The 24,844-nt window shown below is 40.2% G+C and overlaps 1 protein-coding gene across 2 annotated transcripts; it reads right to left on the reverse strand.

Annotated features, from left to right (window-relative positions):
• Positions 1 to 786: 786 nt before the first annotated feature.
• ulk1b (unc-51 like autophagy activating kinase 1) lies at positions 787 to 23,472 on the reverse strand. Of its 2 annotated transcripts, none has more exons than XM_041058723.1 (27): positions 22,824 to 23,472; positions 21,650 to 21,742; positions 21,215 to 21,256; positions 18,297 to 18,329; positions 16,986 to 17,022; positions 15,137 to 15,310; positions 13,192 to 13,265; positions 12,937 to 13,038; positions 12,159 to 12,217; positions 11,362 to 11,444; positions 10,916 to 10,966; positions 10,402 to 10,493; positions 10,019 to 10,184; positions 9,703 to 9,757; positions 9,418 to 9,504; positions 8,757 to 8,888; positions 8,471 to 8,619; positions 7,403 to 7,662; positions 7,112 to 7,314; positions 6,586 to 6,707; positions 6,256 to 6,381; positions 5,485 to 5,669; positions 4,908 to 5,092; positions 4,111 to 4,229; positions 3,793 to 3,950; positions 3,238 to 3,373; positions 787 to 2,903 (listed from the first exon to the last, which is right to left on the reverse strand). In XM_041058723.1, exons 1-27 carry the CDS (start codon positions 22,911 to 22,913, stop codon positions 2,848 to 2,850), a joined length of 3,069 nt encoding a protein of 1,022 aa, XP_040914657.1. In that variant the 5' UTR covers positions 22,914 to 23,472; the 3' UTR covers positions 787 to 2,847. The 2 variants fall into 2 exon arrangements, with proteins under 2 accessions (XP_040914657.1, XP_040914656.1); XM_041058722.1 differs by having other exon boundaries at positions 9,703 to 9,766.
• Positions 23,473 to 24,844: the final 1,372 nt, after the last annotated feature.

Genomic DNA, 24,844 nt, shown 5'->3' on the forward strand with positions numbered 1-24,844 from the left:
GAGCGAACAGAACGGCATGTGTAGAGACAGAGTCTGCGGATGAGCCGATATTAGGAATGTACACTCAAAGAAACATTATAAACACACAGAATGTTCTCGGTAATGTCAAAGCTCAAAGTTCTCTGACAAACGACAAAAGGCCACAAATCAAATACACATCATGTATGTTTAAAGAAATGTTCATTAGGAGTTGCCCTGTTCTGTTCTATAGCTACTATACTGGCTTCATGATCTCAGCGTTAACTATCTTTAGCCCTGACCACACATCAACGCCATATTCTAAAATAAAAACTTATTCACCATCATAATTAACTTAAAAAAATACACCTCAGGGAAAAGAAAGTAGTCTTGGGCCTGGCAGTAGGTTACACCAAAGGAACCCATGATTTTCCTTTCATATGTAAAAGTGGGATCCCACCCAGAGTCAACGACATCCACGCAGTCATCTTGAGTCTAGGTCAATCATTTACATCTTGTTACACAGCAGTGTCATTAGTTCTGTGCTGAACAAATGTCACTTTCCATTAATACCTCAAACTACACCACTCCACGCATGCGTGCATGCATGCATATAAACCTCTCTTTTAAAGCAACCTAAGTAGAAGTTGACCTGTCCCAATGGCCCACAATTTAGGGGAGTTAGGGAATCCTATTGGGATGTATGGCTACGGTCAATATCAACAATGCACAAATATTTAAGGTAAAGTACACATTTTCAACTGGCACTCCAAATCAACATATCACTTTTCAAAATCAAACACAATCATCACCCACTGACTACTCTGAAATAAAACACAACACAATCAAAGCAAATCTTTTTTTTTTTTTGCAGTGTAAAGCTATTTTTCTTTTCCGTTTTTTCCTAAAGAAATCTGTCTAAGGTTTCATAGCTTATACCATCTCTTTGTCAATATTCCCATCTAACATACATTACCTTTAGACGGTCACGATAATACTAAACCAAAACAGCACTAAAGGTATGCAAGTAGAAATCTCTAAATAAGCAAAATCTGTCTAGGTATCTACAAAAAACTGGACATGTTTAGCATGTTCCACTCAAGATCATTCTATACAGTACTTCAACAGTGCAAAAACATTCAGACCTTTGCCCTGGGATCAGTCTGAATGTTAGTTATCTAACATTTAGACTGATCCAGGCCTAAACTGATCTAATATTTATGGTGTCTATCTCCTGGCAGCCCTACATTCAAATTTGATTATACTTGCTAAACTCCACCATTACTGACAGATAAAACATAAAAAGACAGAATATGGAATCCTGTGAAAAGATTACCAGAAACAGCAGCACCTAAGCTTTTATTTATACACCTGAAGAATACATCCCCAGGTTATTGCAGCATCTTTAACGTGATTGTGATCAGGGATGCTAACAGACCAGTTTCAGTCCCTCTTGAATTAAAAGCTATATTTTGCATGTAGCAGTGGGGTAGTGAGTGTCTTCTGGACCCATTTTCTACCTGCTGCTTTAATACTTGAGACTATTCAATAACAAAATCCTTCCTACGTTAATAGCCCCTTTAAACCAGAGATAGGCTGTATTGCCGATAAAAAGACCCCTTAACGTTCTGACTTTTCTGGTTTACACTGAACCACACAAAGCTAACACCACCCCTCCCACTCTCCCCCACTGTGTGATTTTAGACTGCATGCTGGCATTCTGGAATCAGAGGCATGAAATGTAACACAACCGCATCTGCATTTGTCCCACCATACCCGTCTTCTACATAGACATCAATCCAGCTCTGTGACTACATCTGCTGTCGGCTTAATGCTGGAGCAAAACAACCCACCCTCATCCCGTGTTCCTACGTTTTATACAGAACGGTGAGGCGGAATAAAGGTGCAACACTCCCACCTTTAACATGTTGTATAAACGGAGCTAATGTTTCATTGAGGGGACTTGGTCTTTGACATTGAGCAAGTATAGAATCAGTAAAGTGTCAAACACAAGGATTTTTTTTACCCCAAGCCAGCAGTTATCCACAGTGACTCTAAGATAAAACATAACGTGAAAATAAAACTAAATTTTTTTTTAAGTTATTTTGGCAGCAGTTTTGTAATAGTGCTTGTATGTGCTTCTGGCGACCAAGTGTAACAACGCTATATATACTTCCCTTCAGCAAGCAAGTAACAATCAGATAAAAACCAGAAAAGATAAGCCCAGCAAAGCAAACAAAGGATATAAGACAAACGTACATATGATGAGAACGATACTTGGCCATTCCCAGTCTTCATCAGCAAAAGTCCTTACGTAGGTGTACAGCAAAGACTGTACTTTCCCTCCAGCTACGGTTCTTGGTAAAAGATAACATTTTGTCTCTAGATTTGCCTTTTGCAAATTTGTAGCATGTAGATTTGTCCATCTTACGATGCTATGCATTTCTATTTAGACAAGTACTGTATGTGGGTATGTGACTACTTGGCAATAATTGCTCCTGCATGTGTTACAACTTACAACTAGTGAGGCAAATCTTCTTACCAAAACAAAAAAAAAAACATGTTCAGTGCCAAGAGCAAAGTCCTCTCACATGGACAAAAGCGTGGACATTCTTTTACAGTGCAAGTGCTTCATGTCCAACACCGGTCCAAGGTTAGTGTTGGTTGAAGTCACTCCAGCTGTTCAAAACTTGGCATGAATGGCAAGCTTTTCAAAGAGCACAAACAGTGGAGGTTGTGAAGTGAAAAGTGAAATCTTGTGGTTTTCTAGTGAAAACGGAGGCATGTCTAACTGAAAACCATGTAATGTGGGTACAGATTTGGTTCGTGGGTGTGCAGGGTGCAGTTGACTGACATCATATCCACACGCCAGGAAGCAGTGTAGGATTCTCAAACACAGAGTCCTGACTGCAAAGCTGTGAGGCGGCGTTCAATGCACTCCTTACCTGTAGACAGAAAAAGGGAAACAAAGCAGGAAAAAAAAGGCAGAGGGTGATTGAGCATAGCAAATCGCATCCAAGAAGACATGCAGGTTAGCTGTGTTTTGTCTGCGTTCATTAGCCCTGCAACAAACTGGCTACTTGCCCAGGCTGAAATATTCATTTTAACATCACTGTATAGATGGAACATTTTTAATGAAGGAAAGTTAAAACAAAAATTAGTTTTAAAAATCTCATCATAACAAAATGATTTTTAGCAGTAGAAACATTGAACGGTAGTTACTGGTGAGAAGTGGAGACATTCCCACTCTGTGTGAGTTGAGTGGACAGACATACTTACATTTGCTAACACTGAGGATGTCATCCTGTTCAGTGAGCAGCAGAGACAAGCCCTCCATCAGCAGCAGAGCTTTATGGTAGCGGAGGACCGATGCTTCCCCCTGGTGGAACATCTCGTCCAGCGCAGCAGCCTGAACCTTAGATGACACCAGGGTGCTCAAGTAAAGGTAATGTTTGATTTTAGTCTTGATTAAAATATCAGTATGATGCTCCTGGGACATGATGAGCCTCAGTTCTCTGAGTAAAGCTGTAATTTAACAACTTAAAATTAAAATTTCCTTGCTTTGTGTGGTTATGCAAATACAAACATATGCAAATTGCATCAATTTATATAATAGGATAATTAGCATTCAATTACTTTTGAGCCTTTATAATATTCCTGTGACCTTAGAACAACAATTTCAGTGCAAGTTCTTGGAGCCTAAGTTTAAAAAGAGAAATGAAGAAGAAACTTCAGTTGGTAACAAATGCTAGGGCTAATTATTAACTGGATGCCCACAGATACAGCATATAGTATCTGAATGATTCCTACTGTCTAATTTTTCCTCGGGCTTACCATCTGCACAGTGTGGCTGAACAGCAGCCGCTCTGCTGTGATGGAGGTGATTTGGTCCATTAAACGGTGCTTCCTGGAAAAAAAGCGCTCCAGACGAGTGCTGAGTGAGCGACAGGACGCCACACTGGATTTGTACAGTTCATTCAGCTTCCTCACTACTGCATAAGGACAGAAAATTTGAAAGATTTCATTTAATATGCTGCCAACACACTCACATTAACACTCTGTTCTATTCAAAATATGTTTGTAATCTTGTATAATATATAAATTAAACACTTTAACAAGACCCTCTCTCTTACAGGATGAAATGGGTCTTACCTTGTTTGACAGTAGCGGATGGGTAGAGTTTGCCCTGTTTAACTCGCTCCATGGCTGTGTGTAAGGCAGTGGACAAGAGTTCCGCAGTCTTAAGGTAGAGAACCAGCTGTTCTGCATGACTGAGTTCACAGTTAGACACACACAAACACACACACAAACATAATTTCCGATTATGAACTGACAAATGTAACTAGAAATACAGACAATATAATTCTTGAGCTCAAGCATGAATGTTAGTGAAATATCTGCATGATAGACTTGTACAGCAGATGTGTAGGGAGCACACAAAAATGCATCAAAACAATCACAAAAAACGTGAATGAAAACACTGGATTTTGGTGTGCAGGGTGCAGGCACAACCTCTAACCAACTGTCCTGAAGGCCAGATTTGCGACCACTGATCTAAGGATCAAAATAATCTCATCGTCATCTTTACAGTGAAACTCTATAACCCACTTCTAAGTACAGAGAAGCCTCAATTGATTGCACTTCAGTCAGCGTGTTTCTGTTTGTTCTGGTGCAAAGCTGCATTCAAACACACCTTGAAGCAAAATAAATTATTACATTTTTCAGTCAATACTCCTGAGTATGCTTTACAAATCTGCTTACTGCTTGCTGAATCTCACTTAACAAATCCTCTTGCTAATTTGCTGAATTATAAAACAGTTTTGCCCCTAAAGCTGTTTTACATGCTGCAAAGCCAGGAGATCCGCCTTGAAATAATTTTCTATCCAAAGTGGATAAACAGTATCACTGCCATCAACAAAAACTCACAGCCATACTTCATATGGCCTTACCTCCACTCTCGGCTCAGTGAACTTATCTGATCTGCTACCAGGCTCTGCTGCTGAAGGAGGGAGGGATGAGAAATGTCCACCTGCTCCCCCACCACTACAGCACCACGGGCTCCAGCCACCTCCATCAGACAACAGGCAAAATCCAATGTGAAACGCAAGCTTTGCACAGTGTCTGTATGCTCCTGCTGCACTCCGACAGAAGCAGGGAGAAAGACAGACCAAGAAAGAAGAAGAGAAAAATGGTTTCATGGTAGAATTTGAAACAAAGGACATCAGAATGTGATTTTGAATTCATTCTGCATTAGTGGGAGGAACATAAGCTTTAACAGGAGACAGGTCATTCAATGCATTTCATTATTCCATTCTTGGATCCCACCTTAGGCTATTCTGTAACAATGACTTGAGCTAAAGATGCTTCAAACTACACTATGCTCTCTCATATTTTTCCAAGTCTAGAACAGAGTCAAGATACGTAGTCAAGATGTTGCATACATATATACCGGTATATAATATACAGTCAAAGTAATGACCCCTTTGTCACTACTTTCCAGAGCTGAGAGGGAAACCTGCTTCTCACCTCCATCAGTGTCTCCTCAGGCAGCTCAGGAGCTTCAAAGGTTACAGGACCTCCCATGTTGGCTGTGATGGGATCAGTGAAACTGTAACGAGGACTAGAAGGTGCCTCAAAGCCATCAAGATAGGTGCCTGTCTGGGGGTGCCGGCTGGTGAAGGAGCCTGCAGGGCTGACTGAAGTGAACGAGCCTGCAGGAGTTAGGACAAAAAGAGAAGGCAAAAGTGTGAGACATGATTTTTTTTTTTAAATCAAGCGGCACAAATTTTCATTGCTGTACAATAAATGGCAAAGTCAACTATTGCAACTATAGATGAATAGATTGTCCAAACAATGAGTGGACAACTACGCTGTCTGTTGTTTCTGGCATTTATACTTCGAAGTGGAAATGAGTTGCAATTAATGATCAAGCAGCTACATGACTTTTTAGTTTCATAAACACTCTACATGACAATTAGATTGGAAAATTGTGTGTTAGGAAAAGCTGTCATTTGGTTTTTTTCTGCCTAAATGTAACTAACTCGCTCCACAGCTTGGCTTAATTTAAATCTTGGCCAGTTGAAAATCAACCCTTTATGCTTTTCTCCATCACATTTAATTAAGTTTCCACATCATGGAAAATGAAAATAGCAGCTTCCCAGTGCTCTATGTTGTGGGACATGTAGAGCATAATACTGCTGCTGCTGCGTAAGTGGAATTTGATTCCCACTGGTTTCACAAAGGGATAGTAGAAGCAAGCAACTTGTATTTAGCAATGTTAAGATGTGCATGTCCTACCTGAGTACTTCCTCTGCCTGGAGGTATGAGGAGGGGTGCTGCCACTGGGAGGAGAGCCCACAGTGAAAACCACCTGGGCTGGGCTGCTGGATCCAGGAGGAAGGCATGCACCACCACTGGGGGGCACTAGAGGAAAAAGCAGTGCAATGATTAAAAGGTGATGGAGAAGGTGAAGCTACTGTATTATTGAGCATTGTCTGATCGTAACAGCTGAAAAAATTCTCAAATCTGTCTCATTCTGAAGTGGGACTCTTATACCAAGCCACTCAAACAGAAAAATCCTAACTGCATACAAACCTTTTGAAAATCTCAATCAACAGACACACCCACCTGTTATTTCTATGGCTTTTTCAGACGTCAGGTTCTCTGTGCTGCCTCGTTCACCCACAGGTCCACCTGGTCCAAACGCAGCCATTAGCAGCATGTCAGACAAAAGACCAGCACTCTGAGACCTGCACCAAAGAGAGAGATGGGAAAAAGAAACACAGAGCATAGAGCATGGATGGATACTTTAAAAGAGTGACTGAAAGGGACAATGCAAATGCAACAGATCTCCAGCTTCTATAATGTAATATGATTTATTTATGGTAAAAAGGCTTCACATATAACAAAAGAGAATATTCTATATAATAAGCAGGAGGGATTAAAAAACAAAAACACAAATTTAAACCAATGTATGGTTTAAGACAGAAGATGATACATTTCCAACTCAAGAATAGTTTGTTTTAAACCATAACAGCCTGTCATTGCACAAGCCCTCCTGTGTACCCCGAACCTGCAGGTAAACAATCCCTGCTGGATATATAGCATCAGCAGAATAAATATGACAAACAGAAAACAACAGCAACAATCTAACCTTCCAAAGCTCTTGGTATCACTCATTCTGTGAATGCAGTGCCCAGGCTGGGTGACCTGTGCAGGTGCTTGTTGTCCTGGCTCTCTGGGCTCTGTTGGGGCAGTCCTGCTGCAAGGAGAGCCTATGACCAAACCCTGCTGTGTAAGGAAGGTCACAAGGTTCGGAGAGCTGGGAGGCTTAGGGAATTCAAATGGAGGGATGGTCTGAGGAGAGAGACGAGAGGTGGTTTAAACTGACTGGTAGGCTTTGTTTGCTTTGAATTAAACACACACACGTTCTTCTCTGACTAACCCTGGAGGGGGAGCCCAGGATGGTGGGAAGGGGGCTGCGCTGCATCAGTTCACTCAGTCTGGGGGAAGAGTGTAGGGGGCGGACAGTCATCAGGCCTGACGAGGGGGCAACCACCGGGTCCGAGTGCTGCTTCTTGATCTTCTGCCTGCTGCCACCACTGACGCACTCCAACAGACAGGGGGCACTGTGGAGACGTGTACCTAGTCCTGTCGTCTGTGGGTGTTGCTGAGAAGTCAGCCGGGGTTCAGGGTGCTGAGGAGCTGCAAAGGAAAGTGGGACAGAAAAAGGCCAGAATATTTCTGCTTTTAGATAGCAGGTGGTGTCGAAAAATGAAAATGTCAGACAGGCCAACAACAAATCTACCAAGAGACAGCAGACATGGACAAGTCCTGCCTAACTCCCCCACTGCCCTGCTGTCATGCATGTCCAGACAGCTAAGGAACTGTGCCAGCATGAGGCACAGAGGAGACGAGAGCAACTGTTGGTGAGAAGGAGAGTGTATGTGTGTGAGAGTGTTGTGTATGTGGGTGGATGGTTCATTTTCTCCAACCAATAACTTTCAAAACTTCTGACCAAGTTGACTCAAATGTTTTTAATTGTCTTTTAATTGCTTGTTTTTGCTAGTCAGGAAGCCCCAAAGTGTCCTAAGATCAATCTGAGATAAGAAAGAAAGTAAGTAAGTAATTTTAAGTAAAACATTTCTGACATTTATATTATTTTTTGTGAAATCTCTTCAAGCTTCTAAAAATCCTTCAAATTAAATATCTGAGAGAAAAACCCCTTTCTGGCTAAAATGCACATAACTCATGTTTATAACCTGTGATGGGTGGTCACAAGCCAGAAAAGCTGAAACCCATTGAACTGATCAATAAATTGAATAATTGCTTCAACACTATACCTCTCACACAGGTCCACTACAATAAAGTCAAGAACCAGTTAGCTCCATATTGGTCTCCAATCATGCTACAAAGTCAGATTTTTATCTGAATGTGTGGATAAGGCGTGGGCAAAGCTGTGATCTGCATCTGTGAAAGTGGTTTACAGAGTGAAGACTAAGCTCTGAGCTACCTTGAGGCGAGAGCTGGAAAGTTCTGCCACCTCCCAGGGAGAGCCTGCGCGTGGTGGTAACTGCTCCCTGCCCGCAGGGTGGCGACGGCCCGGTCCGAGCAAAGCCCAACGAGCTTCCACTGCTGCAACGGCGCACCGGTGTCGACAGCCTAATAATGTCCAGGTCATGAGACGCTGCAGTTAATTTAAGAAATAATTTATATCATACTAACTTGCATTTGCAACAGTGGGACTTGTGCATGTGTGTTTGTCTCTGTGTTGTACATGTGTGTTTGTGCATACAGACCGTGGTGAGCCATCCTGTTTGGTTGAATGGAGGTTCTGCTCCATGCGCTGGTAGTTCTGGACCTGAGTGGGGACCGGGATGGGCAATGAATGACCATGGTTTCCATAGTTACTTCCCGAGAACTCACTTGGCCTGCCAGCAACAGTGAGAAGAGCAGAGTGTGCCAAGGGAAGGAGTTAGACAAGAGAGGAGAGAGAGTGTGTGTGTGTGTGTGTGTGTGTGTGTGTGTGTGTGTGTGTGTGTGTGAGTGTGTGTGAGTGTGTGGACACTCTCAACATGAAAAATTAAAAAAAAAAAATCTGCAAAAACTGTAAAACTTTCAGTATTTGTAATACATAATATATGCTTATGCAGATGAAACACTGAGCTACCTTGATCTTACTTGAGCAATAGGGCTATTCTCAACATTCAGTTCCACTCAATGAACAGCACACAAATGAAACAGTAACACAATTTACACATACACAGCCCACTAATATAAGTAATTTGCTACTTTAGTCGACTCCAACAATCGACAACATGACATTTGTCAATTTACTAGATATCAGGGCATTTAATCTACTTCATTCTACTCATTAACCATTTCCATATGCACAGACCTCTGAGCTACACAGCACCAAATGAATGACAACAACCAAAACATTCAGCTCTGTGCTGTTACCTGACAGGACTTGGAGAGCCACTACAGGAAGGTGAGGGCGGTGGTGTTTTGGCTTGGCTATAAAGACCAGTAGAAGCCAGAAGAGAGCTGATTAAAGTAGACAAAGGAAACAGAGACATCATAAGGGTTTTATTAAAGGTGCCATTTTGTAAAGGAATAGAGCATATGTTCTCACTTTTAATGTAAATTTAACTATTGAAAGCCAATTATTGTAATTTATCCATAGCACTCTGTAACACAAATACATTAAATTAATACAGGCGATGGCCAATCCTTGCTTCTTACCCACTGTTCATCAGGCTGTCCTGCAGCACTTTACTCTCACATGTCAGCTCACCTGCTGTAAAACCAGAAAAATAAAAACAACAGCAAAATCAAAGAAGGGTGTAAAAAGAATTTCCCAAGTATTGTACATTATATATTACATAAATAATATACACACTATAAACAAAGTTTGGGAAGAATAATAGAGAATGGATGTGTGAAATGCTGTAAATGCCACATAGCCAGTCTTTGAAAAAATAATTAGATGACTTCAGATATTTCAACAGTCAAGCTGCAGCTGCATTTCACATTTAAGTAGAAAAAAAGGTTTTCTTACTGGTGAAGTGAGCAGGCACCATGACAAAGTCATCTGTGTCACAGGAGGAGGAGTTCTTGCTGCTGCCACCCCCTCCAGACGAGTCCTTGAGGAGAAAACCGGTGGCCTCCTGTGTAGGAGAGGCCAGAGCTTTGGCACGCAAATGCTGAACCTCAGCAAGAGACTGCTGCAGGGACACGGAGACAGAAAGTAGCAGATAAACAAAGAAAGGAAAAAAAATCAGGAAAGAAACAATAAAAGAGAAAACACAGAGGACAGGCCAAACAGGTATTGACTTGGTTGGCTTCTCTGACTGGCTGTGATTTGACACATAAAACCACAGCCACATTACTCAGGTACAGACAAAGAAACAGGGAAATAATACAGAAATAATAAACACAAACCGGTGGTGAGGCGAGATGAGAAGTGGAGGAGCTGCTACAAGAGCTGGCTGATGCAGAGCTTGGGAAGCAGGTCATGGTCACAGTAGGAGTAGCTGTAACAAAAAGACACATGCACCAATTTTATTTTTTGTTTTTAGAAAACTCAAGGATTCAAAACAATATCTTTTGCTAAGGAAAAAGTGAATATAGAAAGAAACTTTGTTTACAAGAAAAGTCTACAGGGCAGCTGCCATTCCATTAACTGTGTTTTGCTAACTTGCTTTTAATAACTGCAGAACTGGATGTAGTTTTCACAACTACATCCAGTCTTATATTGGAATGGAAAGTGCATTGTTTGGATGAAACATCGTAACATTGTTATTATTAAAGACTCATGGCGTCCACTCTGGATGAGTGTGCAAGACATTGCAGATAAATACATCAAAGAGTATACCAGTGTAAACAGTCCTGAGCTTAAGACAATTATCCACACAAATTCAGTTAGGAAGTGTTTTAATTATTTCTTCTTACTTACTCTTTTTCATTGATGAGCTAGCCTCCAGGAAAGGATGACAAAAAAACTCATCTACCAACAACACAAGAAGAAATGTAATGAGTAGAAGGCAGTGGAAAGGGGTGTCATGTCCTACACAGAGAATTCATGCCACAGCACAAGATACAAATACAATAACCTTTTGTGCATATAGTACCCAGTCACACACATGCACAGTCTTCATCTCTGTAGGTGTCATTTCTTAATCTAACGCTTCTTTATTAACTGGAAATTCCCCATTCACAGGAATATTTGTCACATCTCTTGCCAGGGTAATGTAACGAGATAATTATCTGCAAAGTACCATATCAGACCATTTATAGCAGAATGTTCTATTTAAGTTATCAGTGTGAGTCTGCATCAACCCCACATAGTCGACTGTTCAATTCATTTTCCTGTAAGAACATCTTAATGTAATGCTAACTAACCAAAGTCCATGCGGTCCTTGTGGTTGCGCTGCAGCAGACCCAGCAGCAGTTGCCTCAAATGGCTTGAAGTCTCTCTGGGGATGCTGTAAACACATAATATCACAATCAGTGTTTGCTGTTGTGGAGAAACTGACATGTAAAACCTTTAAAGACACTGCACTGGAAAAGGGTGGGTTGCTGGTGATTTGTTTGGGGATTGTCATCTTTAACAATGTTGTAAACTACTACTTGAAATTGATGTTGTCCCTGATGTTGATGTCCTTTGGCCTGTTTGTTGTATAACTTGTTGATGTATATTGTAGCTTTGTGTGCTTTTATTGTTTTATATGTACTGTAATCAGCGTGTCCTTGTAAAAGAGAGCTCAGTGGCCTTCCCTGTTTAAATAAAGATTATAAAACAACTAAATATATAATATATAACAAATATAAATATGTAATATATAACAACTGCTGTTCAGCAGCTAAAACAGCCCAGCTGGCATGACCATGATTGGTAGTATCTCTCTTGATGGGAGATTTACACACTACACTTTTGGTGACTGATCTAAACATCAGATATTCATAGTACTGTAATAACACAAACACCTTCTCAAAGATAATGTGGCCAAAACTCTGAAGAGTTTCAGCCAAGAGTTTCATTTTTTGTCTCTGAAGACGTATCACAGAACAGGTATTACTTTCCTATCAGCTAGATCTTTTAAGAAATTATGAACTACACTGTTTTTCAGTCTTTTACCATAGGCATTTGTTGATCACACAAAAAATTAACATGCTGTCATCTCACTGTAACTCCTTACTTGGGGCTGAGATTCTTGTTTTTTTCATAGAACAGCCGGAGGTCCTGGGGACTGCTAGCCTACACATGACAAAAGGTAAGAGAGAGGTAGTTGAAAACATGTACATTTCTACAATGTGTACACAAATAGTAATAGAATCATTTCATAACATAGTTGCATACATTTTATGGCTCAATATGTAGCCATCACACAGATGGCAGAAAACGTGTTTTAAAGTGTTTGTCAATGAAGCAAAGAATGAGGCAACTCAGGAAATGAAATGCTGCTGAGCTGGTTTACATGAAAAAAGTTTGAAGGAGTGCTGTGTTTCATCTCTCATGTGTTTCAGCATTAGTCAAACCAGCCAGTGCAAACTGGTTGGTGTTCCTGTTCATCTCTCACACGATCTGGAGAGAGGACACAGCCTGTCTGATTACTTTCCACAAACAGAATCAACTGCGGTTTCTCGACAAGGAATAAAGCATTTTATAGGGAACCTTCAGGAAATTTCATTTTGTTACTATTTTAAATTATTGCACACATTATGTTCACATAGCTTAGAACTGACTGCAAAAAAGCCAATGATCGCAACAACTACCACATCTTTTAACAACAATTTTGATACTAAAGTAGCACTGGTGTGGTGTTTTGGCATAGAAATCTTATGATACTGGTCCATCCCTACAGTGTAGGTATATACTGTATGTGTGAAGCAAGTCATATTGTGAAAAACCTGTATAATCTGCAATGATGCTGAGAAAAAAAATAAGAATACAACCAATGAAAGTAGTATGTTTACCTGAAAAGGAGCCTTTCCAGTCAGGCACTGAAACACTATGGTTCCTATACTCCACAAGTCAGCCTTGGCATCATAGTTTTGGGACATAATGACCTCAGGAGCCTAGAGAGGAAAAAAGAGGATCATGAGAAGGAGTTCTCATTATTACTGCTGTATGAGTTTGCTGTATTGTGCTGTATTGTTTTAGAGATTAGAATTTGAGTATGCTGGCAATAATCTTCCCTAAAGTAAAAAAGACATACAAAATGTGCTTACCATGTACATAGGGGACCCACAGAGTGTTGCTGCCATCATGTTGTTCTGAAGGTACCTGGCAAAGCCGAAGTCCGCTGAAGAGAGAGAGAGGGAGAGTGAGGGAGGGATGGAAGGAAGTGGGGCACAAAGAATGAGCAAAGGCAAGAGAGGATGAGTTAACATTTGGTGCTAGAAGCGAATGCAGTTGTATGTTCATACAATGTGCAGACCCCGAGGACAGTCACAAACTAATAAAATAAGAGAAAAATAGAAAATAGCTTTCCAAAGGAAAACTGCACATGGCTGCAAAAAAAGTCCACAGTGTTCTGAAAAAGTTGTTTTTGTCTGCTACAGGTTCCCAGCTGAATAGTCTATTTATTTTCAAAACGAATAAAAACTATACATGATAATACTCTGGCAGTAACGGGTGAGAGGGAGATCTTCACTGTGATTACTGGTATGAGGACAATGCAGCATTATCACACTAGAGCTCACCCACTTGGCTGCTATGGTTTAGTAAAACACTGGCCAACCCACAAGTACTTCTGGAATTTTCTCTACAGTAGAGCTTCCACAGTAATAGGAAATAATCAAAACAAATGCTATGTAGCTCGTTTTTTTATGGGAATTATAAGCACAGTCAGCAAATTATTGCTCATTTGTAATATCTGGCTGAATATACTCAATTAAATTAATCATTACATTAAATTTAAAGACAAACTCTAAAAGTTACCTAATGTTTCTGCACGCTGCCTATTAAACAGGTCAACAAATCCTTTTTCATAATCCCTGCATCACAAATGATATGCATGAGTTTGTGTGTCTGTACCTGCATCTGCATAGGTACAATGTGTGTATGTGCGTGTGTGAACAGTCTGTGTGTGTGTGTGTGTGTATGCAGGATTTCCCAGAGTCATGAGGATTATGACATTCTGCTGTGACTGGGACTGACAAAAGCCTCTGACTTCACTCCCACTGGGAAACCGATTCTCTCCAGAGGAAGACGAATTAATAGGCTCATAGATTAGCAGATTTTCCAAACAGCCAAGGCACGCACACGCGCACACACACACACACACACACAGTATTTGGTACTGACACTGTTCATTATGGTGATTACTTGTTGTTACCCCGACGTCATCTTTTTGGGTCAAATCAGTCAAACTTAAATTTGATTAGACACGCTGGTTATGTATCTGTGAATAGTTTTTCTCTTTTCTTGGTATTTTTTCCAACTGTGTGCTTTTTCAGAGGAAGGCTACAAACACAGCTGAGGGAAAATGTAAAAAAATCTTTTTATAATTTAATAAATTTCCTCTAACAAGTTTAGACTTACCATCTTAGAGGAATCAATTACCTTGGGGAAATCATTATTAGGTCCTGTTGCAATAAAACTGTCTGTAAAGAGCTTTATAATGCTGTAGGGATTTCCATATGGAGCTTCATGAGATTCAATTAGTGTCTGCTCCTGTAGAGGGTTCTGGTGCTGTCCTATTAAATCCCAATGTACACCCACATGCTGTGATCTCACATCTGAAATGTTAAAAATCTTGTTGCTGCTTTTATTTAAGAAGATCTTTATATGCATGTTGCCCATATTAATCAACAGATGCTACAGGTTTAGAGCAAGCAGCACTACATTTTAAAATGTATTCAGTGTTAAAAATCTCAAGGAGTTATGATGATAATGTCCAGTTTCACCTGACTCTTTATTGTATAGGTCCATGCTGGCTAACTTGACATGACAACTGATCCTTTATTTCCCATATAAGTAGTTTTTCCTTTACTGATGTTGTTCATCCATATGGAATAACTCCTACTCTGAGACAAAGCCACTTTGCTACAATGCAGCAACGGAAAACCGATGTTACACATTCAATGCACATCGACATATAACATGTGCACAGACAATAACATGCTGTCACCTGTGTGTGCATGCTGCACCTTCTCACGCCATCAAACCTACCTATCTTGATGCAGGTGTTGTTGGAGTGCGACTTGCGTCCCGGTGGGTAGGACAGCAGAATGTTCTGGGGTTTGAGATCCCTGTGGATTATGCCTTTGGCGTGTAGGACCTTCATGGCCCCTGCAATCTGCTGCAGGAAAACCCGGATAGTATCCTCACTGAGGGTGCCTTTGGCTGCAGAGAAACAAGAGGTAAATAAACTAACACAAATAGCACAAATTAAAACAACCTTGGTGCACTAGGTATACAGTGTGATACTCATATGGTACAATGCATCTGAAGTTAAGTGCAGATGTAAGACACAAGGTGGGGGTATAATAAACAGATATGGACTGAAAGACTTTTCATTTTTCTCAAGTCCATGGATATCAAGATGTGTTACTTTTCCTAACACATCTTGAAGTCAGCCCATGTTACATGAAGCAGACCTCCTCAGTTTACCTCTAAAATGTCTGTTAAAATATCTGTGTGCTCTAACATCACCCCACTGTCACCTTCTGCTCCCAGTCTCTTTTTTTCCTCCAATCATCTCCCTCGTCTCACAGTGGTGCAGTGTGGTTCTATGTTAGAGTCCCTCCCTTGTCTTGAATTTCTCTCTGACTCAACCTCCCTTCCAACAGATTTTTAAAGCCAGGCTCAGGTTCGACTTGAGCCAGGAAAAAAAGTTTAGTTCATTGACCACAGTGGGTAGTGAATCCAAACCCACTCATAAAACTTTTTTCTTTTTTGTTTTAACCAGGGCAGCAATGACTATTATTGGAACAGGACTTTTTAGAGTCTATGTACCTGGCAGACAAAGTTAGCAGCTACAGCCATAATTTGTCAGCGATGTCTTATTTCCCATCCTGTCCATACTGACACACAAAGGCTCAGGTCAGATGAATTGAGCGCACTGGCTATACAGAGCCCTGCAATTTATGAGATGTGACAAACCTGGGCAGAATTGTAGATAGCACAGTGTTGACTCAACAGCACATTTTCAAGAGGTGGTGTCCTCTATGCATGTGATGTATGTCTCACATACCGCATGTACGATGAATAAAGACAGAAGAATATTTCAGTGAAGCTTCTCTGTGGTTTTATTACACTATATGTCAAAGTCCATTTTAAGCCTTGGATACTCCAAGGTCCCTGGAGCAGTTACTGAGGCACCAAATCTGTTTCTGTCGTCAGAGCTCAAGATAAAAGCCTGCTACCTACAGTCATACAGGATGCCTTAAAAAAAACAAACCAAAAAAAAAAAAAAAAAAAAAACAGAGTTGTGACCTGAGTTGCTGCCTCGGGGCGTATGCTTTACTGTGTATACTCTCTAAATCTTTGTGCCAGTGGAAGAGAACAGGAAGAAATAATCCTTCCTAGTTTTTCCCCTACCAAAGACAATTTTTCTAGGACTCAGAGAAGATTTACTAAATGTTCTCTGAGGCAGTTTTGAGACTTATATGTCTTTACTGGTTGTTTCTAGCATTTTCAATCTCCAGTTAGAGGTATTACATTGTTGGACACTGTGAGTTCATTGTAAATTGCTCTTAACTTGCCTTTTAAAGGGCAAGAATCTGTGTATAAAGACGTAAGAAACCGTGTTGCATTTCTAACTTTGAAAGCCAATAGCATGTGAACATAGCAAGGACTGTCACCTCACTGAGATTCACTCTTCTGTGGGCAAAAACCTCCATGAAAACATTTATGATCTTGTTTTCAAGACAACAGAGAGCGAGAGGAATGTTTTTATTGAGCAAGAACTCTCACTTCCTTGTCATCAAGCAACAAAGATGGCATTTTGCCACCAATGCAATTGATTTTTGTACTGAGAAGTACCCGGAGCTTTTAGTAGATAAACTGTTGCACTTACAGTGTAAGTAGTCAGCAAGGTCACCCCCATTGCAGTACTAGGATTAGACAGAGAGAGGAGGAAGAGAGGGGAAAGGGAGAGGGAAAGAAACAGAGAACAAGGGAGATGAAAAGGAATAACATTAGGAAACACAGCTAACAATGAAGGCAGATATGTAACCATGGTGAATAACTGTTTGACATCACGCAGTCTCTCAAGGGACTAGAAAGCAAGAGAGATCAGAGGAGTGATTTGCTGAAGAGTGATATGTTTACAGATTTATAACCTTGCTCTCATTCCCAGCATTAATATGAATGAACCCAGGAAAGGACGGGGTGTATTATGACAGGTGTGGCTCTGAAAGGCTGCCTCACAAGTCATTTCCTTTTCTAAGACACACAGATAACCACAAAACAATGAAGAAAATATTAAATAGGATGAGTCAGATAAATGCATCTGCTGTTCCTTTCAGGCTTTATTTACATCTGTGTTCTGCTTTTGTAACGTCTGTGAAGATTTCTTGCTTTTGTAATATTGTTTTTACCCAGAAACTATCATTTGTATCCAATTTGGAAAATTATATGATATTTTGAGTAATGAAACTCTTTTGAACTGTGAATATTACATGTACGTACAAAGGCAAATATCCTTCAAACAGACTATCTACTAAGTAAATGTCACAGTTTCACTGACATTTTGTGATGTTTAATAGTTATTTATTTTGCCTGGATTACTTTATGTGGACCCTATGAAGACTATCTCCCACTAGAAGCTAAAGAGGAGGTGAATAAAAAATAAGTATTGTTTTCTGCTTACAGAAACATCCCAACCATTTTCACATTTTCCTGCAGTTCTTTGTATTCATTGTGAACAAGAACACTGCATTTTTAGATCTGATGCCTTTGGCTATTGCTGTATGTTGACACCTCCATGACTGCTTGCCAACAACAATGTCGTCAGTTTCTGCATGCTAACTTTTATGTTGGAGCTGTGTCTGAGCAAGCTTTTCTGCTTAGCTGAGAAATATGTTAACACAATGCTGCATTTTGAATTTTATTGTAAAAAAAGCGTAAATAAAAAAAAGGCATTTTAGACCAAAGTAGAAAGAAGATTCACAAATATTTTCCCTCTGACTCTTCATCAAGAAAATGATATCAGGCCACAGCAAAAGCAAAAAAAACTAGCAGCATTTGGTTGCTGAATGATGGTCCTTTACCCCCCTTGATGCCTGAGGACACAGCTAATTATAGCCTGGGCCCTGTCAGACCTGCCTGCAAAAGCTGAGACAATACAGCGCTGAGCAAACAAAGCCAAACATCACAGCAAGCTTACCTCCATTACCAGGTACACTGAGCTGGCAGTTTCCTAAAGAGGAAACAAACACATGTCAGTGACAGACAAAGGAAGGAACAGGTGGTACTTGCGCTCACGGATCATGTCCAAGCAAACAAAGCTAGTGATTTGGATTGGAGAAAAATACAACAGCCTAAAGGGTTGCAGAAAATTTTAGCACTGAGGATCAGAGATTGTGGCTAAAGAGAAAAAAATAAAACACAAGTGCAGGGTAGCTATAGAAGCTCAGGTCAGTAATAATCTGATTATTTTGTTTGCTTTTTTAAAGAAACATGGACTGTTCTTTGCTGTGGATCTTGCCTAAGTTTGCAAATTAAAAAGAATGGCATGTCTGCCATTAGTGAGAAATGTGAAAACAATCCACACTTCAACATTAATACTGAGCCAAAAACAATTAGGGAATCAGAGCAGTTGGCTCAGCTGTCAACGCCATTATCAAAACAATGGGTAAACCAGTGAGAGGAGAAGCACTCAACAGTCTAAAATGTTAACTCATAAGCTCCCATGACAACACCAACAAACAACAACAAAACTATTTATTTACAGTACTAAACAATTTGGATCATTTTGATATTGCACATTTCAGGGATCAGCAACTCTTGTAACATCTGCCATTTACTTTCTTTTACTTTCGTCTCTCTCAGACAACTTGTCTGAGGCACAAGTTTCGGAAAAAAACAAAACAAAGTGCAGCCTTCTTGAAAAACCCCTCTTATCACATGGCAACAGATGACTGTGGTCCCTCACTCTGACCTCATCTCAGTATCTTGTTGGATCCGCCAGTCAGAGACCGGACTGTTTGTATAGTTCAGCTGAGTCAGGCCTTCTTAAGTTGCTTGTCCACCCAGCCAGCCAGCCAGTCAGTCGGTTTCAGCCAGAGAGCCAACCATCTGGTTTCCGCAGGCTGTCTCTGTGTTGCATTTATACGACTGCAGTGCAGCACCACACCAGAGTTGGGTAAAAAGTTTGGTCTTGTGTCGAAAGTTCATCATGAAATGTCATAGTTAACATATTTATGACTTGAAATAAAACACTTTGCCTGTAACTCTGAGACATTCTAGAGCAATACAATTAAGTCACTTGAAAAAGACAAAGAGATAAAATGTGAAAAAGCCAAGTTAAAGCTTTTCTCTGGTGTCCTGTGTTTGGTTTGGTTTCAGTTTCCTCTTGACCTAATTAGATAGTGGGATGGTAGGATCCCCTGCTCAGAACATGTACACTCTACCACTGTGAGACAACAAACCTGTAATCTTAGAGTCCAGCTCAGACTATCTTCGATGCCCAGACAGAGGTGCCACTGTTAGTAGGTATGAAGTTAAGGCAGCAGAGTAATTTTAAGTTCTGCGTGGGCAAAGACATGATACCTGGTTGCAAATACTTTTCTTAAAGATATTGATGAACAGCTTTTGGGCAAAGCAATTAAATCCCTATTTGCCACCAATGCAACAAAGTGATTATACAGCTGTGTTTGAGCAGAAGAATATATATGTCATTGGTCATGACTTTTCTGCTGGTTTCTTTGCACGATGACTAAGCTTTCTGACAATAAAGATAAGAGTAGATGATGAAAGGTCAACTCAAATCAATGAAGCAAATCTCTAGGTCTGGTAATGAAACCTACAATATCTGCTCTTAACCAGACTTAATATGTAGTTTTCAAATATGAGATTTCATATGGGATAAAAAAAAAGGCTCAGCAATGCATCAAAGCAAAGATCACAGAGAGATACGGTAACAGTAATGCTGCCAGACTTTATATCTGTATTCCTGCACCACTTTCTGCAACACACTATAAAAATACTGTACAGCTTAAACAAAGACATTTGTTCTGAACAAGTTTCTCAGAAAGCAGAGACCATCCCCTGTCTAGTACTGAACTACTCTCACTTTGCAAGACTGCAGTCTTGTCAGATGTGATAATCAGCATAATCTGTGCATTAGATGTTTTTGACCAGGCAGTAGTGTGTAAGTCATGTTTCTCTTCTCAAGAAACATGACTTACTTTTCAAAAAGACAAGAAAAACACCTGGTGAGATAAGATGTGTATTTGTATGGGGACAGGAGGTTGTGCTGTCTAGACTATCTGGTACGGGTTGCCACAGTGAGCTTCAGACTGGTTACTAGGCTACAGGCAAGGACATTGCTTGCTTATTCTATTGTAGATTCTTCTGTATTCATGTTTGTGCCCTGTTGTTATTGCTTTCATTGTAAAGCTTTCATTGTAACTATGTTTTAAAAAGTTCTATATAAATATAGTTATTATTATTACTATATTTATTACCTCTATAGTGTGGCATTGAGCTAAGAGGTTAATACTAGCATTTAATTCTCATAGCCTGCACAGCAGTATAGCACATAGTCTGTCCCCTAAGCACCTGACTTGTGCCATGAAAAGAGGGATAAACACTTGAGCAGAAATACCGGAGGCAAGTTAAACGCAAAAACACTACACTTCCCAGAAAGCCTTAATCAAGGACACCAGCAGGAACAGGCCATGTGACCGCAGGCAGAATGTAAACACAGGCAAATGATGATTGAGTTCAACAGGACACAAAGGCAGAAGTGTTTTACTGAAACTTTACAGGGGTTTGTTGTACATGGAAAAGCAGACAAAAACGTGCTTGAACAGCAAAAAAAGCAGAAGCAGTTTTTCAGAACGAACAAATGTAGCAAAACCTCATTTAACAAGCAGGGAAAACAGACAAGAAGTGAAGACAGAAGTGGGTCATATGGAACACACGCATACAACAACCTATCTGCTGTACTTTGTGAGTACAGACTGATGAGAAAAGCAGGACAATAAAAGGTGTGATAATCAGGAATGTAAACAGAAGCCTCTGCAATGAGCCTGTCCCTGACAATGTCTGGATGTCATTTGTGAGTGTAGTATTACATACCTGAAAGTCCAGTAATGCAACAATGTTTTCATGTTTCAGTTCCTGCAGAAATGAGAAGGAAAATCATTGTTTCCTTTGTATATCCCTCATTCTTTACATCTTTGACTTAAAAGACGTGTCCAGCTTGACTGTTACAGTCATTTAGGTCGCCCTGGTGTACCTGGGAAACTTATGAACATTTACTTTCACAGTGACATCTACATGTTCAAAGAGATACTGCTCATATTTCATTATAACATCTGGCGCCTCTCTGCCACTACATACTGAAATATTCAGTACAACAAAATATGGTTTTACCACACAACCAGCCAAATCATCTATCATATTAGTGTTATGTGTTCCCTATAATAAAGTTTTATGTGTATACAGCAGCTCAGTGACTGGAAAAAAAGGAGATCACTGGAAGAGAGTAATTACTCAAAAGTTCTAACTTACCTTGAGTATTTTGATCTCCTTCCCCAACAGTGTCTGGGATTTAGCCAGGTTCTTCTTGTTTATGCATTTTACTGCCACCTCCCAATCATGTTTCTAAAAGGACACATTACATTGAAAATCACTTCTGTCAGATGAAACAAATGTAATGCACCAGTATGTACAGAATTTTTTTCCAACCTTTCCCTGCACAGTTTATTTGTCAAAATTATGGATTCTAGCACATTTATTATACAAGAACATTTAAAGCATCACACAAAAGCACATATTTATTGACTAAGGTTAACTGTTCATCTATATGCTTCTCTGCTTCATGTTGCTGGTTACAAAGGTTTCCTAATGGAATTTGGTACTGATTACTTATCACCTGCTGAGACTGTAATCAGCCAGGAGGTCTAGTTTCTATAAGGCGGTTTTGCAGAGCAGCCTGAGGCTCTTTACTCTAACTGCATTTCCTACAACCCAATGCAATGTCTCTATTAGTGTATTTTCTCACCATAAATTATAGTAAATGTATTGTATTATGTACATATTACAAAATGTGCTGTTAGATGCCATTATCCTGTACTGTGAATGATATTTATCTGTATGTCGATTTACTAAGGAAGCAGCAAAGATGCTACAGGCCTACATTTCCTCTTTATGTTTTATTTGCCAAGAAAGATGTATTACATGATATTGGCGTGTAATCAAATTTCTGTAACGCAGTTTGAATTTCTCTCTTTCATTACAAATATAGGACATGTTTCAACATGTTCATCCATGGCCTCAGTATGGAGCTTGCTAATGGAAACAATACATGCTGGCTGGCCTATATTTAAACTTGCCACGATTATGGACGAGCATCATCTACATTATAGGTCAGCTGAAAAGCATAGACCCTGACAAAGCGAAAATGGTGCTCTAAAAAAAGATATCAAAAGTATTTTAAAGGCATTTCAGCATTTTATCCAGTAACTGCCTGTTATTTTCAGGAACATCCTGTATGAGCTCCCGGGCCTCTTAAGGCCGTACAATGAAAACAAATACACCAGATGACTAATAAAAGGCGATTCAAGCCTGACAACACAACCAAAGCATTCACGCGGCCTTTAATTTCGTCTTTGTTTGCATTAGTATATATTCTACTAAAAAAAAAAAACAAGTAATATCAATAGTGGATAGGCACTATACTGACCTCTCGGTGCCTGCCTTTGAAGACGACAGCAAATGCGCCATGTCCTATCAGGTCCTTCCGACTGAACTCGAATTTCCCCACCGTCTCCATATTGTGCCAAAGTCTGATTTTTATACTACTAAGACCTGGACAAATGACCAGGAGGCCTCAGGTCACCCGTCGTGTTAGCAAGTGCTCCTTTCTCCTCTGCGAAGTAGAGGCAGCAGCAGGGATGTTCACCCCCTCTTTCACTTGCCATGGGCTGCCTTCCTGACAACAAGCTGTCTTCTTCTCTCATGTTCGCACGCATAAGTTTCGGAGTTGGACTCCTAACGAAGCTGTATGGTCGTTTCCATCTCTGACAGCGCGGCCAACGCGAAGTTAGCTGAAGTTAACGGACGGGTAACGGGGACGAGCCTAGTTGCAGCTGTTCTTCGGTGTGCCACCTTAAAAAAAAGCAGCTCGCTGCGTTTTGTTTGTATACAAGAGTTCCTTCACTTCTGCCGTCTGAAGCGTCCGCACGGCGAAAGCGAGCGCTGGCTGTCAGGTTAAAAGACGTTAACAATGTCAACAAGCAGAAAACGACGCTGAATATTCCCCGCAATCGCTTGAAATTAGAGGCTGACTCGCCAAAAGTCACAACATCGATGGTCCCAACAAGGCAGACGGCGTCTAGCCTCTGCAGCACGGCGCATGCGTAGGACAATAACAGCTGTAGGTTTGACGTCAGCGGACCAGGGTCCTCAGCGGCCCATCACAAAAATGAAAGTGTTTAAAAATTAGTTTTAGGTTAACTAGTTTAGACCTGAAAGTGAAAAGAAAAACTGTGCCTGTGGAACAAGACACCAAGCAAATAGAATTGCATGCGTGCTTGAACGTGTAGTGTAGCAGGATAAATAATTTTAACTGGTGACCTAAAATTATTTTTTTTTATTAAACTCACCACTAGGTGGAGAGATGGACAATCATAATCATCACTATCATCATCACTGTCATTATCATGGACTGTGGAGAGGAAGTTTCCAATACCAGGTGCCTTATGTGTTGTGTGTTACAGTATCAATTTGGATTTTTATTTATAATACGACAGTTTTTTATCACAGTTTTTCTCCCAGAGTAGAATACAGAAAAGGAGAGGGAAAAGGGCAAAAGAGTTTTAAAAAATTGCACTGTCTTGAAACTCACAGCTCAGGACACAGAGAGAGACTTGGGTCCAAAGAAAAATAGAAATAGAAATATGGGGAGTGCAAAGCATGCACAATTGGGCCAAATGAGGGGAGGGTGGAAGGAATGAGGAGAAGGAAGGCTGTTGAAAGTGTAAAAGGAGAAAAATGATGAGCAAAAGTATGAGACAAGCCAAGAGAGGTGGAGATGATGGGGGAAGATGGAAGACAAAAGTGGAGAATCTGGGCAAAGATGATAGTAGAGACATATGGAGCAGTTGCAAATGGAATGGCATCAAAGAAATGGACAAAAAAAAAAAAAACTACAAGGAGAAGATGACAGCAAGATGTATAAGGCTTTCATGAGAACATACTGGCCCACTCTTACTCTACATTATGCATGAAATATATCCAGATTGTTCCAGTAACCTTACTTTGTATCTGTGTCCAGCGTTATGTAAGCTGTGTAATGACCGTTTAATCAACTTTTAAGTCTTCTGAGCAGGCAACTTTCCAAGGGTTCTTCTAAGGCTGGAGGACATCTGAGACCACATTGAGCGTTGACAGAAAAATGGAGGCACAGTGAAAGGGCTGCTGAGGAAGAGACATGCAGGGTCCAGGCCCACATGGAGACTATTTAAGAAGCAATATAATAGGTTCATTATAATCTTTTTAAATAGACACCAGTGCAATCAAGGAAATACTCACAAAAGACAGACTTAAGCATCAGATTTTTTTTGTTTTTGTTTCTTTCTATAGGCCACAATAGTTTAAAACTGTTTATTTTGTGTACCATTTCTAGTGTTACTGCTTCCCTAAGGGTAAAACGTCTGTCTTTACTTTATTTCAGTCTTTTACTTCCCTCTTTGTATTGACTAT

Source organism: Toxotes jaculatrix, chromosome 16, assembly GCF_017976425.1.
Source record: "Toxotes jaculatrix isolate fToxJac2 chromosome 16, fToxJac2.pri, whole genome shotgun sequence".
NCBI classification, from domain to species: domain Eukaryota; kingdom Metazoa; phylum Chordata; class Actinopteri; family Toxotidae; genus Toxotes; species Toxotes jaculatrix.